We start from the raw sequence: 18,671 nt of genomic DNA, 5'->3' as shown, positions 1-18,671 counted from the left end.
TAAAGACCAAGTCCATGAACTGTGTGACCTCGTGTCCGTGAGGGTTAAGAACTCACAGAACTGACCCGGGAGGGAGAGGTCAGACCAGCCGTTAGTCTCGGACAGGACGGGACAGGACGGGACGGGAGATGCGATGGCGATGGCGATGCTCGGACCTGGGGGGGGCGGGGGTGACCCAGGTGCCCGGGGGGTAAACACCCACCAAGCCCCCAGACTCCACTCCAACGGGGGGTGTTTATACCGGTGGAAAAAGATAACAATAAAGACACGCCATGGGGCCTCGTGTTTCCCCCATTTCCCTGCTCGCGGGAGCCGACGAGGTGGGCTCCCTGTGTGTAACTGACATCCCGGTAAACCTTAGGACGGGGCCCGGCCGGCGTGGCTCAGGGGCTGAGCGTCCACCTATGAACCAGGAGGTCACGGTCCGATTCCCGGTCAGGGCACAGGCCTGGGTTGCGGGCTCGATCCCCGTGGGGGGCGTGCAGGGGGCAGCTGATCCATGATCCTCTCTCATCACCGATGTTTCCCTCTCTCTCTCCTGCTCCCGTCCTCTCTGACGTCAATTAAAAAAAGACCCCAGGCCGTCGAGGCCCCACTCCTCCCCCTTCAGCGACAAGGGCTCCACCAGGGAAGGCCGGCCTCTGAAGTGCCCCCGGCTTCCCTGCGGTGAGCAGGCTGCGCTGACCCCCAAAGCTCAGTCCAGCCTTTGTCCCCAGTGTCCTCTGGGCGACCTGCAGCGCCACCACCTGGGACCTGGGGAGGAGAGGGTTTAAGGAAAGGGCTGCCCATCCCTGGCTGGTGGTCCCCCGGGAGGGAGAGGGAGTCTCCATGGATGGGGGCAGGGACCTAGGGCTGCTGTGCTCAGGAGTGGACAGGGGGGTCCCCCAGGCCTCCCCCCAATCCCGGCCGGGTCTGGCCAGTGCAGGGCCGAGTTACAACAGCGACACCGTGTGGCCACTGGAAGGCAAGGCAGTCGAACTGGGACTCCCGGGCAAGTCCAGCGTTTGCCCCTCGGGGACCTGGGAGGCTGCTGTGGGGTCGGAGGGAGGAAGGGCCTCCGAGGTGGTGGGGCGGGGGGGGGGGGGGCCATGGCTGCCTTCCACGGGGCACAGGCAACACCCGCTCCGAGCCCGGTTCCCCCCAGAGCGGCGGCGGTCACGCCTGTGGGAGGAACTGCCTCCCGTCCTCGCCTCCAGCTGTTTCTCCGGAGGTTTTAGCAGCAGGAAACAGAGACTCTGAGGCCAATGGCTCCTCCCATCATCTGTGCAAACCGGTAACACAGGTGTCCCCCTCCCCACCCCCCCGAAAATGTATGCACATTTATCCTTTCTTTTCAGGTTTAACCCATTGGAATTAGTGATTATTCAAAGTGCACACTTTTGGGGGGACACCCTGCAGGTCCTTTGGGGAGAAAATGCTGTCTGAGACCAGGAAAAGGTCTTGGAACGCGGGGGACAGAGCCTCAGGGTGCGGGTGGTGAGTGTGGGGGCCTGAGGGACAGAACAGGGGGCTGCCAAGGGTCCCCCAGGCCCAGTGTGGCCTGAAGGCAGCACAGCCGTGGCCCGACGGACAGGGCGGCCGACCAGGGGGCACCCAGGGTGAGGGGCCGGCCGGCTCGCCCTCGTTCCCGCGGGGTGAGTCCGGGGCCTGCCCCATAGAGTTCCCGCGTTTAGGGGGAGAACGGTGGTTCCGTGTGAGCAGCCAGCGGCTTCCCGGGCCGGCTCGGAGAAGGCACCGCTTTCACGCTCAACCCGGATTCCGGGGAGACGGCTGTCCTTCAAGGGAAACGTAGTAACTGACGAAAGCTGAGGAGCAAGAAACAGCCGAGCTGTGGCCCCGGCCGTCCCCACGCCTCTGAAGGGAGCCGGCGGCGGCTCCTGGCGCAGAATTCCAGGGAAGAGGGTCCCTCCGTGAGCCTCAGGTCACCGCAGCCCAAGCAGACCAGCCGCCCGGCCTCCTTCGAACCAACGTTAAACCTGCGTCCAGTGACCCCGACGAAAGCTGTGGCAGTGGAGCGGGGCCACCGAGGTGCTGTCCGAGGCGCACGCTGGGCCCCGGCCCCTTCGGCTCACCGTCCCCGAAAGAAATCACACGGTTCCCAGGAGGTTCCCCTGGGAACCCCACCCAGAAAATAGCACCAAAAGTCCCGGCCACCAGGGGTCGCTCTCGCCCATGACCGGCCACAGTGTAAAGCCAACACTGCCAGGGCTGCTTCAACTCTTGGGGTGAAAAGCTGCTGCAAAGCACTGGGGACCCAGCTTCCCTGTCTGTTAGCATCGCGGGGGGCGGGGGGGGACCTGTCAGTCAACTGTTCACCTTTGCCCCTCGGGCCCCGGCTCGCGCCTTCCTCGGGGCCTGTGACGACCGCCTCCCGGAGGCTGGGCTTCCACCGTCCGGGGCGGGGGCTTCTAATCACATCATGTGCTCAACCCACTGGCAATTATTATCATTATTTTTAATATGTTTTTATTGATTTCAGAGAGGAAGGGAGAGAGATAGAAACACCTATGATGAGAGCGAATCACGGATCGGCTGCCTCCTGCACGCCCTCTATTGGGGATCGAGCCCACAACCCGGGCCTGTGTCCTGACCGGGAATCGAACCGTGACCTCCCGGTTCACAGGTCGACGCTCAGCACTGAGCCGCGCCGGCCCGGCCGCCCCCTGGCAATCACGCGTTGCCTCCAGCGTGCCTGGACCGTGTCCTTCCTGGGGCCTGGCCGTTCCCATCTGCTGGCCGCTGCTGGGAGGAACCCAGAGCTGTGGGTGCCAAACACGGCTCGGGGGGCCCATCGGACTCTTCCCAGCAGTCGGCAGGGAGCCAGGCCCTGGCGGGGTCCACACGGAGCCGTGACCGATGGCCACCTGCACTGGCCATTGTGGCCACGTCCCAGGCAGCGTGTGGCCATGTTGTTTCTGGGAGTCACCCGCCTCCTGGGACTGAAGCCCCCCCCCCCCCCCGTCTCACCCACGGGGCCTGCAGTGAGGGGGTCAGAGCAGGTCCCCAGGGCGAGCCGCTTGGCATGAGGGTCACTTTGAGGCACATCGATTGGCTGCCTCCTGCATGCACCCCAATCGGGGCTGGGGGTGGACCTGCAACCGAGGTCTGTGCCCCCGACTGGAATCGAACCCATGACCCGTCAGTCCTTGGGCCGGTGCTCTAACCACAGAGCCAGACTGGCCGGGGCTGGATGAAGATCATTCTGACCTAAAAGCAATGGGGACCTTGCAGGCTCCAGAGAGACGTCTGCCCCCCTCACCCCACGTCACCACCTGGAGGTTTAAATGAAGGGCTTTGCCCACGATAAGATTTATGACCAGAGATAAGGCTCTGTGCCCTGTTCGCGTGGCAGGTAAACACGTAATTACGAGCCTGTCCTGCTGATGACCCTCCTCTCCAAGCCCAGGGCCCTCCCCACGCCCTCGCCCAGGTCCCAGGTGCCTCGTTTTACCTGCTGTCTCTCAGCCTCTCGTGTGTGTGTGTGTGTGGGGGGGGGGGGTCTGATTCTCTCATGTGGGGGGTGTGTGTGGGAGGGGTGTGGGGTGTGTGGGGGTTATGTGTGTGGGTGTGTGTGTGGGAGGTGTGTGTGGGAGGTGTGTGTGCGTGGGGGGGGGGTCTTATATGCACATAGTAGGTCATTACATTTGGTTCTTTTCTCCTGTGATCTGTCTCCTGTTGACTTGATGGCTAGACCAGCGGGAGGACCTGGATGAAGAGGGAAAGGTCGTCCTCCCCCACAGCCGGCCCCACGTGGGACCAGGCGCCCCTGCGAGCGCCTCGGGGGGCCCCTTTACGTTAAGTCTGACAACGAGCACACACCCTGGCACTGCTGGCAGGGAAGCCTGTCATGACCAGCTCCGTCTCTGGGCAGAAAAGCATTAATGCTCCCACCGCGCAGGCTAGGCCCTCACGGGAGGCCTGGGAGCCCCTGTCTCGAACCCCTTACCACCGAGGAGCAGGCCCTGGGGCTGGGGGTAACTTTTCCAAGCACGTGCTGAGAGGCAGTGGGCCGGCCACACGGCCACATGGGTCCTGGGGCCTGGCTCCTACCTCGGGGCCTGGCTCCTACCTGGGTGCGTCTCCGCCGCCCGCGCTCCTGGGCTGCTCCTCCGGCTTCCTCTTTGTGCTCCGACTGTTCCCGGGTGGCTGTAGGGATTCCGGACTCGGCGCTGACGAGGTCCTCTGAGCCAGGAAAGAGAAATTGGAGCGGAAATCAAATAGGAATCTCTGAAAACACAAACACATTTCTCCACGGGCCTCTGACCACAGTCCTCAAGGGCTGGACCGTTTACCTGGCCGTCCCACTGAGCACCCACCAATGGGGCAAAGCCGCACTTTGAGGACAAGTGGTAGCAGAGCCGAGGCGGCCCCTGCCTTCATCTCACGGCGAAGATCAGCGGTTCCAGGGGAGGAGGAGGATCTCTGTGAGCGAGGAACCAGGCGGGCCCCTCCCCACGTGGGGTCCTCGCTCCCTGGGGACCGTGGGCGCATGTCCTCTAAGACCTTAAAGGATCCCGTGTGTTCGAGTCACGCATTTTCCTCCCCCTCCCCCAGCCGTGGTTTTGCTCAGCAGAATTCAGCTGGGAAACTAGGGAGAAGTTAGGGGCGGAGCCCTGGCCAACTTGGCTCAGTGGACAGAGCGTCGGCCCCTGGACTGAAGGGTCGTGGGGTGGACCCCAGTAAAGGGCATGTACCTCAGGTGCAGGCTCGATCCCCGGCCCCAGTAGTGGCCCGTGCAGGAGGCAACCAACCAGTGTGTCTCTCGCATGTCGGTGTTTCCCTCTCCCCCCCCTTCCCCTCCTTCCCTTCATCTCTCTCTAAAAATCAATGGAAAAATACCCCCGGGTGAGGATTAGCGACAACAAAGTGTCACTCGTGGCTGAAAATGTTCCCTGTCGTCACCCAAGAATCACAACCCAGAGGGAGCGACATTTTCACAGGAGGGTCCCGGGTTTTTAGAACCGGAACCCGCCCCTACTTGGCCGAGGGCACAGGGGCCTGAGCGGCAAACGCCTCCCTCAGCCAGGCCTCCGCCGTGAGTGAGGCCTCAGCATTGATCGGACACGGCTCCTGCCCTCCAGCCCACGGTCAAGGCCACTTTAAGGTTGTTCTGAAGAGACACCGAAGCCTCACGGGCAGAGGCAGCAGCAGGGGGGGCGGGGACAGATCTTCGCTCCGACTCGGGGCCACGGGGGCCACAGGCCGACCTTCCTCCGTCACAGGAAACAGGCCCTGGGCTCAGGCTCCTCCTCGAAGGAGCCACGAGGGAGGCCTCCCTCCCTTCCAGCCCCGCCTCCCCCAGCAGGAGGCCAGGGCAGCGCCCCCCCCCCCGCACCCCCCCCCCCATCCCACAGACACTGGGCGAGGAGAGAGCAACAGCGCGGCCCACGGGAAGGCAGGCGTCGCACTTTTCACGTTCAGTGCCAAGGCGCTGTGGGCGGAGCAGGCGGGGAGAAGCCAGGCTGTGGGGGAGCTGGGCCAGGTCTCGCCCCACAGTCATAACAACACCCCCCTTGTTAACCAACGTCACCCCAATAAATGCAATGATAAGAACACCCGGCGCCTACGCGACACTTGACCTGCAGGAACCATCACAGCACACGGGTAACAGTAACCAGTCCGCGTGCGAGTTCCAGCTCATTCACAGGCACATCCCTGAGCACCGAGACAGGAAGCCACCGGCCCAAGGCCACACGGCGCGGGGGAGGGGGAGGGGGGCGGGGGGGGGGTGCCAGGACGTGGACCAGAGGGTTTGGGTCCGGAGCCTGTGCTGCTGACCCTGACCTCACGCTGCGTCCGCCGACGGTGGACACGGCTGCGCATGGTCGCTGCCCCCTCCCTGCCTCGCTCCCAGTGGCTGAGACAACTGGACGCGACTGCAGAGCGCGGTCCAGGGTCCCCCCGGAACAGCCTGGCGGAGAGGCGCCCAGAAAGGCCGTCGAGTGTGTGAAACGCGATCACCCCCCTCCGCCTGGGGCTGCGTCTGCGAATCGGCGAAGCGCACCCCGCCCTCGGAGCCCTCCCTTCTGCCAGGTCCGCCAGCGTCCTGGCCTCCTCCTGCCCTGGCTGAGCAAACACAGCCTCTCGCTGGCCCAGCGCCTGCGTCTGTTTTAACAGGCATGCAGCCCGCCAGCCTGGGAAGGACACTTTCCCAGGAGCCCGAGTGTTTCTCCATCAAAAAAAAATTCCCACCTAACCGGTGTGGCTCAGTGGGTAGAGCACTGGCCTGAGGACTGAAGGGTCCCGGGTTCGAATCCGATCAAGGGCACAGGCCTGGGTTGTGAGCTTGATCCCCGTTAGGGGGCGTGCAGGAGGCAGCCGATCCAGGATTCTCTCTCCTCATTAATGTTTCTGTCTCTCTCTCCCTCTCCCTTCCTCTCTGACATCAATAAAAATCTATATTTTTAAATCCCGTGACGTTACCTCTCTAGACCGTGGCTCCCTGGTTGTGCCAACAAGGTCTCCGGACGCAGTTAGACCGGACCAGCGTCTCACTGACGCGCCCCCTCTCTGCCTGAGCTTCGGGGAGCAGCGTGGCTGCTGGTGAGGCCGGGACGGGAGCAGAGGTCACCACGACATGGGATCCGGCTTCAGAGCCACTGCCAGCCCCCAAACGCACAGCAGGGCCCGTGCTGCCCCACGAAGGCCGCGCCCAGTCCAGGCCTGCGAGGCCGTTCCCGTCCCAGACGTCTCCACCTCCGAGGCGGAAAGCCAATCGGAGCAGCTCGCCACGGCGGCCTCCATGTCCCCGCGGGCGCCCGGCCAGGCCTCGAAGGAGGAGGCCCCAAGGGTGGGACTCAGGCCTCCCCCACGGGATGTGGGAGAACAATGAACAAGCTTTAGGTCAGAGGGCGCTGGGTTCGAATCCCCCGTTCCCTGGGGGGGGGGGGGGCCTTTCCTGCCAAGGGGCCGTGTGGATCTTCACCGCATCCTTCGAGGCCACACAGAACGACCAGCCGAACCAGCGCCTGCCCTGCTTGGTCGAACAACCAATCAGCTCACCGACGCCTTGGCAGGGCCAGACCCAATGATGTCATTGGTCTTGTACGGCTCAAGGGCCGATGTTCCCCACCCCTGGATAGATATGCCACAGCTCGTTTACCCAGCTGTCTGTGTTTCTAAAGATATATGTTTATTGATGTCAGAGAGGAAGGGAGAGGGAGAGAGAGAAACATCAATGATGGATCGGCTGCCTCCTGCACACCCCTCTCTGGGGATCGAGCCCGCATCCCAGGCCTGTGCCCTTGACGGGGAATCGAACTGGTGACCTCCTGGTCCATGGGTCGATGCTCAGCCCCTGAGCCACGCCGGCCGGGCTGGCTGATCTGAATTAACATCGTCTTGAATTCCCAGCCGCTGCAATTGGGCCAAAAGCAAACAAACAAACAAATGAAACGGACACCGATCTGAAGTGGAAATGCCGCTCTCCCTGCAAACGCCACACCCGTCTACAGAGAACGTGCCAGGGATCGGCCACAATCCTCGCGGCACTGACCAGCCAGTTCACAAAATCACAGGACAGAGCGATCCACCCGCAAACTCCACACCCTGACAACGCGCCTGAGGAAACCCGCATGGAAACATGACGCCCCCACAACCACCGCAGAGAAACGAAATGCTTGGGCACAACCTCAGGACGCACGCAGAACGTGTCGCTGAACCTGAAGAGCCGGGAGACAAATCCAAGGGGACCTTCATGACGAGACACCGCGTGCTCATGGGCCGAAGGCTGACGTAGGCAAGACATCCGTTCTCCCCACATTGATCTACAGGTTTAACGTCCTTCCTAGCCCGATCCCAGCAAAGGATTTTGTAGACACAGAAAAGCTTATCCTACAACTCACATGAACAGCCGTCGGCCCTGGAATAGCTAAACGACCTCGAAAAACCGCAAAGCAGAAGGAATCGCTCTACCCGGCCTCTGCGCAGGGGAGCAGCGGGAGAGAGACACGCAGATCAGCGACTTGGAAGAGAACAGAGGCAGCCCCACACGGCACAGCCAGCTCCTGGCCTCCCGGGCAAGGGGAACAGGTTCCACACGTGGGACTGAAGGGTGAGCGGTGACGGCCAGACACACACACAACCGCGAACCTCACCCTGAACCTCAGACCTCCCACACACAGCGCACTCAACTGGGTCATGGATTTAACTATGAAAATGTAGAATTTTTAGAGAGAAAATTGTCAGGACGTCAGGGCTGGACAAAGAGTTCTTGGGTTTGGGGCCGAAAGCCCTGCCCATGACGGGAAAGCTGACAAACACGCCTCCTAGAAGCTGCTGCTGTGAAGACCGAGCGTAGAGGACGGACGCCGAGCGGGAGCGGGAGGAGGGATCCGCACCCCGTCCGGCGAAGGGGTGGTCTCAGGCCGTGGACAGGACTCTCGAGACGCAACAGTGAAAAAAACGCGGTTAGAAAACAGACAAACACACGAGCATGTGTTTCGCCGAGAGAACCCGCAGACGGCAATGAGCTCATTACGACGCTCGACATCCGCTTACAGGGAACACACATCACAGCCGCCCCCGGGAGCCGCCCCACGCACGGGCCTGGCCTTGCCCCGCGGTGGCAGCACCGGGGGAGGCAGACCCCGACCGGCCCACCCTGCCACCCCGACCGGCCCACCCGCCACCCCGATGGGCCCTCACCGTGGGGGCGGGGGGCAGGGGGATGTGGCGGGGCGAGCGGTTCTAGAAAGTTAGGCGGTTCCGCTCACACTGCACATGTGACGACCATCCGTCCCGGCAGGGCCCCTGGGGCATTCGTCTCGCGAAGTGAAAACATGTGCGCACAGAAGCCGCAGACGAACGCTCGCGGCGGCTGCACGTGTGACGGCCCCAACCCGGGAGCAACCAGATGCCCCTCGATGAGAGACGAGCGAGCGGCCGTTCCCGAGTCCCACGGACGGTGCTCGGCAATGAAACGGAGCCGACGCTGGCCCTGGCCGGTGTGGCTCGGTGGATAGAGCACCCGCCTGCGGGCAGAAGGGTCCCAGGTTCGCTTCCCGTCCAGGGCGCGTCCTTCGGTGCAGGCTCGATCCCTGGTCAGGGCCCATGCGTGAGGCCACCTATCAATGTGCTTCTCTCACATGGATGTTTCTCTGTCTCTCCCCCTCCCTCCCTCTCTCTCTAAAAATCAATGGGAAAAGCATCCTCGGGGGAGGACTAACCAAGAAAATAAAAAGGAACGGATGTCTGACGCACGCAGCCACCTGGTCGGGTGGGAGGGAATCCCGCGAGTGGACACAGCCCGTTCCCCGAGGTCCCGTCTGCGTGACTCCGGCCGACCATACAACAGGCTCAGAGGTCGAAATGAGAGAGAACAAATGTGGGGTGGCCGGGGGTTGGAAATGGGGGACCAGAGGGAAGTGGGGGTGGCTCTGAGGGTAACAAGAGGGACCCTCCTGGTGATGGGGCTGCTCCATAATTTTTTAAATACATTTTTATTGATGTCAGAGAGGAAGGGAGAAGAAGAGAGAGACAGAAACATCAATGAGGAGAGAGAATCATGGACCTGCACGCCCCACACTGGGAACCAAGCCTGCAACCTGGGTATGAGCCCTGACCGGGAATCGAACCCGGGACCCTTCAGTCCGCAGGCCGATGCTCTATCCACTGAGCTGACCAGCCAGGACGGGACGCTCCATAGCTCGGCATTATCTCCGTCGGCATCGGCTGTGGTGCTAGAGTTTTACAAGATGTTATCCACGGACGTTACCGGGTAAAGGGCAAAAAAAAAAAATCGTAGGTAAAGGGTCCATGAGATTTCTCTGTATCACTTCTTATAGCAGCGTGTGCATCTCCCATTATCTCAAAATAGAAGTTTAATTACAAACAATTAAGATTTCATGGAAAAGAAATGTGGCTCCTGAGCTCCCTTGGAGAAGGGGGTGTTGTCACCGGGTCCCGTGCCCACACCCATCCACCGGCTGAGTGGAGGGGCCGCCCCCCGACAGCAGGACGGGAGCCTCCTGCCGCCAGTCCCTCCCGCGCCCCCGCCTCACGCCCCGTTTAACGAGGACTGTGTCCAGCCGCCCGGACGCCTGGCGTGGCCCTTGTCTTTGAACGAGTCTCGTTTTCCTGCTTCGGAAAAGGCGACGGCCCGGCAGCGAAGGCAGAGGGAAACAGTGAGATGAGCCGGCCCTTTGCACCCGTTTTCTCATTCAGAGACCTCAGCACCGTCCGCCCAGTTCCCCCTGAGAGGCGAGCGGGCAGTGTCTCCGGGCCTTCGTTCCCGGGCGGGGACTTCACGCTCCAGACGTAAAACGGGGAGCGAAGGCGGCGTTTCTCTGAACGTCCCAGCCGCACGCACAGCCCAGCAGCGAGAGCCCGTGCCTCAGGGCGAGAACCCTCCCAGCCCGGAGGCGACGGCTCCAGGTCCATTTGCTCGATAAAACCACTTTTAGGGCCAAACTCCGTGTGGGGCGGAGTGCGCCAGAGGCCCGCCTTTCACCGCCTCTGCTCGCCCAGGTCCGCTGACGGGAGGGGCCGGGGGGCACGAGCCAGGAAAAGGGGCCAAGCTCTCCCTCCATGAAGTTTGAAGCACAGACTGGAAAGAACTACTAGTGCTTATAGCACCAGGGCTCCCCGTCCGCCGGGAATTCTGGGGATGAAATGAAGGCGCCCCACCGACCCCCGTGCCCCACGCGCCGGGCTCGCTCCCCCTGGGCGGTGGGCAGGGGGGACGGCGGGGCCGAGGGCCGGCGGGAGGAGCCCTGCCACCCACCTGGTTCTCCGAGGCGCTCTGCTCGTTGCCCATGGCCAGTCCCGGTGCCCGGCGTCCCGCGGGGTTCAGCAGAGGCGCCTGGAAGACAAGAGGACATTCACGGCTGAACCCCAACGAGGCCGGAGCCGGTCCCCCAGCGCAAGCCGGACGGCGGACGTGTTTGTCCCCGCAGCCCCGTCACGGGCCCGGCTCTCGGCGGGTTTCCCTGCGGTTTGCCGCCCAGACCTGTTCCCAGGACCCGCGGCGTCTGGACTCCCCGCCCGGGGTTGGCAGGCGCCTCAGGAAAAAGGGTTTGCTGCTGCGTCGCTGAGTTCACGCCAATGCACACACACGTCCATCCACACACACGTCTACCTACACACACAGGTCCCTCTATACACACACGTCTACCTACACACACACATCCACCTACACACACACGTCTACCTACACACACACGTCCATCCACACACACGTCCATCTACACACACACGTCCACCTACACACACACATCCACCTACACACACACGTCTACCTACACACACACGTCCATCTACACACACACGTCTACCTACACACACACGTCTACCTACACACACACGTCCACCTACACACACACGTCCATCTACACACACACGTCTACCTACACACACACGTCTACCTACACACACACGTCCATCTACACACACACGTCCATCTACACACAGTCTACCTACACACACACGTCCATCTACACACACACGTCTACCTACACACACACGTCTACCTACACACACACGTCCATCTACACACACACGTCTACCTACACACACACGTCTACCTACACACACACGTCCATCTACACACACACGTCCATCTACACACAGTCTACCTACACACACACGTCCATCTACACACACACGTCTACCTACACACACACGTCCATCCACACACACGTCCATCTACACACACACGTCCACCTACACACACACATCCACCTACACACACACGTCTACCTACACACACACGTCCATCTACACACACACGTCTACCTACACACACACGTCTACCTACACACACACGTCCACCTACACACACACGTCCATCTACACACACACGTCTACCTACACACACACGTCTACCTACACACACACGTCCATCTACACACACACGTCCATCTACACACAGTCTACCTACACACACACGTCCATCTACACACACACGTCTACCTACACACACACGTCTACCTACACACACACGTCCATCTACACACACACGTCTACCTACACACACACGTCTACCTACACACACACGTCCACCTACACACACACGTCCATCTACACACACACGTCTACCTACACACACACGTCTACCTACACACACACGTCCATCTACACACACACGTCCATCTACACACAGTCTACCTACACACACACACGTCTACCTACACACACACGTCCACCTACACACACATGTCTACCTACACACACACGTCCACCTACACACACACGTCCATCTACACACACACGTCTACCTACACACACACGTCTACCTACACACACACGTCCATCTACACACACACGTCCATCTACACACAGTCTACCTACACACACACGTCCATCTACACACACACGTCTACCTACACACACACGTCTACCTACACACACACGTCCATCTACACACACACGTCTACCTACACACACACGTCCATCTACACACACACGTCTACCTACACACACACGTCCATCTACACACAGTCTACCTACACACACACACGTCTACCTACACACACACGTCCATCTACACACACACGTCTACCTACACACACACGTCCATCTACACACACACGTCTACCTACACACACACGTCTACCTACACACACACGTCTACCTACACACACACGTCCATCTACACACACACGTCTACCTACACACACACGTCTACCTACACACACACGTCCATCTACACACACACGTCTACCTACACACACACGTCTACCTACACACACACGTCCATCTACACACACACGTCTACCTACACACACACGTCCATCTACACACACACGTCTACCTACACACACACGTCCACCTACACACACACGTCCACCTACACACACACATCCACCTACACACACACGTCTACCTACACACACACGTCCACCTACACACACACATCCACCTACACACACACGTCTACCTACACACACACATCCACCTACACACACACGTCTACCTACACACACACGTCCATCTACACACACACACGTCTACCTACACACACACGTCTACCTACACACACACGTCTACCTACACACACACGTCTATCTACACACACACGTCTACCTACACACACACGTCTACCTACACACACACGTCCATCTACACACACACGTCTACCTACACACACACGTCTACCTACACACACACGTCCATCTACACACACATGTCTACCTACACACACACGTCCATCTACACACACACGTCTACCTACACACACACGTCCACCTACACACACACGTCCACCTACACACACACGTCCACCTACACACACACATCCACCTACACACACACGTCTACCTACACACACACGTCCACCTACACACACACATCCACCTACACACACACGTCCACCTACACACACACATCCACCTACACACACACGTCTACCTACACACACACGTCCATCTACACACACACGTCCACCTACACACACACATCCACCTACACACACACGTCCACCTACACACACACATCCATCTACACACACGTCCACCTACACACACACGTCCATCTACACACACGTCCACCTACACACACACAGTCTACCTACACACACACGTTGACCTACACACACACACGTCTATCTACACACACACGTCTATCTACATACACACGTCCATCTACATGCACATACATGTGGCATGACGGAGCATGTGAGGCGCGTGGCTGCGGGACACGCTCTTTCTAACCGTGGGCCGTGCGGAACCAGAGCGCAGGGCTCAGATCCAACATCAGGAGGCGTGAACCCTACTTCTCTTCAACAGCCGTGGCCTTTACGGCTTTTCCTCTAACCACAAGCTCCCGTGTCTAGGGGGCCGGGCGGGTCCTCGCTGAGGCGGACGGGAAGGAGCCGCCCCAGGGCGAGCGGCGGGACAGGAGGCCCCGGGGTGACCTGTGCATCGGCCGTCCTGGTGGGGAGGGCGCTGCCGCAGCCTCAGAGAACCGGCACCTGCTGCCTGAGCAGCGGCTCCGGGAGGCCCCCACAGGCACAGAGAGCCTCACGCACCAGACCCTCCGCCGGGGAGGCCAGGGTCTGTCCAGGGTGAGCGCTGGAGGCCGGGCGGCCCAGGGCCCGGTTCTGGGGAGGCCGACGCTGGACGGAGCTGTCTCCTTCCTGCTCGCTCCAGGTCTCCTGCTGGCCAGGCTCCGGGCTCCCTGCCGTCCTCACCCACACCTGTCCCCGCCCGCTTCCCCCGACGCTGCCCGAGCAGCGACCACAGCTCAGGCTCCTGTGCAGCAGCCACTGAAAATACAACTGCGTGTGGAGAGCGGCCACAGCGTTCAGACAGGTTCAAGCCTGGGACTAATGAGAGGGCACGGTCCGCTCCTGGCAAAGCCACGTGCCAGTCCCAGCACAGTTACAGCCAAAGGCTAAGGCTGTGAGCTTGACCTTATGGTCGGCACCTGTGGGCCCACGTGGCTGGGTGATGTGGCTGCGGGAGGTGCAGTAAACAAAGCTCGATCAGGTGCATGTGATTGAGCGGATTCGAAACCTTGAGAACGTTGTGACCACGCCCTTACTTTGCCGCGTGGAATCTGCTATAAAATAAAGACTCAGCTCGCAGGCCGTGGCGCTGTCTGTCCATCAGAGAGCAGCGTCCCACCCAGCCTTCTTCTCTTGTCCGTCTTCTCCATCCTTCACCGCCCACCTCAGGCTCATTGAATCTGGCTGTGCCCTGCCCGGCCCACTGCGGGCCTTGAATGAGCCCCAAAGTGCCCGGCGGGCGTGGCTCAGTGACTGAGCATCAACCCATGAACCGGGAGGTCACGGTTCCAGGCCCGGGCTGTGGGCTCCGTCCCCAGTGTGGGGCGTGCAGGAGGCAGCCGATCCATGGTTCTCTCTCATCACTGATGTTTCTCTCTCCCTCTCCCTTCCTCTCTGACATCAACAAAAACAAACAAAAAAAAATGCCCCCAAACTGAGAAAATTGTGACGTCAATTCTCTCACTCCCAACCCTTGAATCAAAAGACAATCCCTTTAGTCCCTTCCTACCATTTGCTGTGTATAAGATGGACCCCCTCCCCTACCCCCCCGCCAAACACAGGCTGACCTACAGCGTGGGAAACGAGTCCCCGATTAGAACCCATCCCTTCAGGTTACTGTCCCACGTTCACGGGAAAAGGAGGCTCCTTAGGAAGAACCTGGGACAATCACTGTGCCCCTGGCCGTCAGGGTGACTTCCTGTCCACCAGCTGGGACCCAGCGGCTAGGACTCCACCACGCGCTTCAAGGTAACAGTTCCTGAGACTCTGCCTCCTTCACCAAATTCAATTCACTCCTCTCACTAAGAAGCAGAACCTCCGGACCAGCTTTTAGAAACGGGGCCGCAGACTCAGAAAACAGCAGAACCACGTCTGCTCCGTGTGAGTCTCAGAGCAGCCGGCCGGGTCCGGACGCGCCCCCTCCCCGCTGTTCCAGGGGCAGGTCAGCCCCGCCAGCTACTCACGTTCGTTCTGGGGAGGCCTGGGACTGGGGAAAGCCTGCGCTCGGCAAGGGGACTCTCTCCTCGCAGGAGCGGGCGCGGTCTGAGCGGAGCTGAGTGCACACCCTCTCCACCCCCACGCGGAGCCGCCAGCTGTGCTCATACCTGGGCCGCGATTGCACATACCTGCCCGCCTCCCCGCCTGCCTCCAGGCTCCCCGCCCAGGCCGCTCCCCCTCGGAAAGGCCAGCCACGCACGCACACCCGCTGGTGGCCGCCCCGAGGGCGCAGGAGGCCCCGGTGGGAGCAGGCGGTCAGGAAGGGACACGCCTTGCTGTCGAGGAAGGAGAGACGTGCTCCTGGCTCTGTGTGCACCTGGAAAGCCACGTAAACGACGGGAGAGACGGAGAAAACGTGTGGAAACGGGCGGCGCCCGCAGCCGGGCACCTGCTGTGTGTGTGGGGGGCGGGGGGGGGGGGCAGGGTGCGCTGACGGGCGAGGCCGCGTTTCACCAGGTGAGGTCATGAGAGCAGCCGGCTGGCCCGCTGCTGCCGGTCGGACCTGCCACGGGGGGAGGAGGCCCGGCGCCCTCGGAGGGACCCACGGGCAGCCGCCCTCGGCCAGCCGCTCCCCCGGGGGCTCTCCGTGCCCACCTCCGCTCGCGCCTCACGCAGCCAGCTGTGCTCTGTCCCTGCAACGGCTTGTGCGGAGCCCGCACCCCGCACCGGGCGTGACCCTGCAGGGGAGAAGCCGGCGCCTCCTGGCGGCTGCGGACGGTCGGGAGCGGCTGAGGGGGAGCCGGGCGTGGAGGGGCCGGTGCCCACTCCGGTTCACACAGAGCGGAAGTGTGTGTATTTGCACAGGTGAGCGGTGGGCAAACTGATCTGACCACGCGATGGAATATGACTCGGCCCGGAAAAGGAGCGGGCTCCACACAGGCTCCGACTCGAGAACCTCGAGAGCGTCGTGCAAAGCGAGGGGAGCCGCACACAGGCCGCGTGCTGTGTGATTGCGTGTTGTGTGATCGCATGTTGTGTGATCGCGTGTTGTGTGATTGCGTGTTGTGTGATTGCGTGTTGTGTGATTGCGTGTTGTGTGATTGCGTGTTGTGTGAGCGCGCGTTGTGTGATCGCGCGTTGTGTGATCGCGCGTTGTGTGATCGCGTGTTGTGTGAGCGCGTGTTGTGTGATCGTGTGTTGTGTGAGCGCGTGTTGTGTGAGCGCGTGTTGTGTGAGCGCGTGTTGTGTGATTGTGTGTTGTGTGATTGCGTGTTGTGTGAGTGCGTGTTGTGTGATCGTGTGTTGTGTGATCGTGTGTTGTGTGATCGTGTGTTGTGTGATCACGTGTTGTGTGAGCGCGTGTTGTGTGAGCACGTGTTGTGTGATCGCGTGTTGTGTGATTGCGTGTTGTGTGAGCGCGTGTTGTGTGATTGCGTGTTGTGTGAGCGCGTCCTGTGAAGCCCAGGACGGGCGTGTGCAGGAGGCCGGGCGGGTTGGCGGCTGCCCAGGGCTGGGGGTGGGCTCGGGCTTTTATTTCGGCAGGACGACAGGTTCTGGAAGGAGACGGGTGGTGGCTGCACAACACTGAGTTTTTTGAATGCCACTGAATCGCTCGCTTTAAAATAGTTAACTTAAAAATACGTAGACTTTTATTGATTTCAGAGAGGAAGGGAGAGGGAGAGAGAGAGAAGCATCCATGGTGAGAGAGAATCATGGGCCGGCTGCCTCCTGCACGTCCCCCACGGGGGATGGAGCCCGAAACCCCGGCCTGCGCCCCGACCGGGAATCGAACCCTGACCTCCCAGTTTATAGGTCGACGCTCAACCACGGAGCCACGTTGGTCCGGTTAAAAGAGTTGACTTGAATGCTGTGTGCGTTTCATCTCCATTTTGTATGAGCGTGGTTTCCACGCCTTGAGGTTCTGCACAGGCTGTTTGAGGAAACGGCTCCCCGACGGCGTGAAGAAGCTGGGCGACCGCGGCTTTGCCTGTTGTCGCCGGGTTTCTACTCGACGACGGAGCAGAGGCGTGGGAAACGGGACATGTGCTCCCCGCCCCCAATCACAAGAGACTTTTTCTAGAGAAGACAGTCTTTTTAAGCAAAATATCTTGGATGAGCCAGCTGGGCAGGACAAGGTCCCGGCAGGTCTGCCCCCGGGGGGCAGTCACAGCGAGAGCCCCGAGGAAAAGGGGAGAATTTGGGGGGGGGGGAGAGGAGAGCGGGCCGGGGCGGGAGTCGCCCAGGACCCTGAAGGTGGGTGATGTCCGGGAGTCGGTGCTGAGAGGTGGACTCTGATGTGATTCCTCCATGAGCCCCTCCCCCCGCCCCCGCCCCCCGCCCCAGTCATCTCGAAGCCGCACAGCACCTGTGACTGGGCCACTGGGCCCTGGACCACCCCGCCCCACACACACACACCGGATGCTGGTTGTCATGCCGACACCCATCCCGTCACTGCTGTCCCGGCCCCCACCGGCCACCAGAGAGGCCGCCTTCCCGGGGAGAGCAGGGGATGCTGGGACTTCTCCCTGCTGCCCCGGGAGCCAGGGCTGTTTATCACCAGAGCTGCCGGGCGGGGCCGGTCCGGGCGCCCACTGCCCAGCGCGCAGCGCCCACACTCCTGCGCCGTGACCGCCTCTCCCCCCCCAGGACTCCAACGAGGCCCCACACCAGCCTCCCCCACTGCCCACTGCCCACCGTGTGCGTGGCCGGTCAACGCCCCCTCTGGGCGCTTCTCCCTCCAGCGGGGCCTCAGGCCACTGGCCAGGCGTCTGTGCCCCCCACACCGACGGGGAGGCGCCTGTGACGGGGCTCACGGGCCTGACCCCCCGGAGCCCCCACATGCAGGGCTGCGGTTACGCCCCAGGCCCAGGGCCGCGGCGCCGACACCCGCCCGCCCGCCCTCGCCCGGGGTGACTGGCGAGCGATTGCACGTCTCTGGGCTCGGTTTGCCATTCTTGTCGGAATCACATGGCCGTGGCGTGTTGACTCCTGTGGAGCCGGAGAGATGAGGCCAGATACAGCGCTGACGAGTGTCGCTTATTGGCCGTGGGTCTCGGGGGCGGAGACCACACTTCTTCCCAAGTGACTCGTGGCTGAGGCTCCTCGTGGGCTCAGGGAGGCTGGCCCCAAACAAGACGGGACCCACGGGGCTTCCCTGCCCGCCGTCCTGTGTTTCTTGTAGATTAAAATGTAAAATTCTTGCCCTGGCCGGTGTGGCTCAGTGGGTAGAGCGTCGGCCTGCGGACCAAAGGGTCCCGGGTTCGGTTCCGGTCAAGGGTACGTACATCAG

General features: G+C 61.3%; 1 protein-coding gene across 2 annotated transcripts in view; it reads right to left on the bottom strand.

The window, feature by feature from the left end:
* TACC2 (transforming acidic coiled-coil containing protein 2) overlaps positions 1-18,671 on the bottom strand; it is a 99,451-nt gene that overhangs the window by 73,285 nt on the left and 7,495 nt on the right. For both annotated transcript variants that reach the window (XM_070432008.1, XM_070432007.1), the window contains exons 2-3: positions 10,724-10,801; positions 4,070-4,182 (exon numbers count right to left, since the gene is read on the bottom strand). In XM_070432008.1, the coding sequence (XP_070288109.1) occupies positions 4,070-4,182; positions 10,724-10,756 (146 nt within the window). In that variant the 5' untranslated portion in view covers positions 10,757-10,801. The remainder of the gene's footprint in view (positions 1-4,069; positions 4,183-10,723; positions 10,802-18,671) is intronic.

The sequence above is a fragment of the Myotis yumanensis genome, unplaced genomic scaffold, assembly GCF_028538775.1.
Source record: "Myotis yumanensis isolate MYYU_CA2020_CCGP unplaced genomic scaffold, mMyoYum1.0.hap1 SCAF_13, whole genome shotgun sequence".
Taxonomy (NCBI): domain Eukaryota; kingdom Metazoa; phylum Chordata; class Mammalia; order Chiroptera; family Vespertilionidae; genus Myotis; species Myotis yumanensis.
This window is presented reverse-complemented; position numbering and strand designations above follow the sequence as displayed.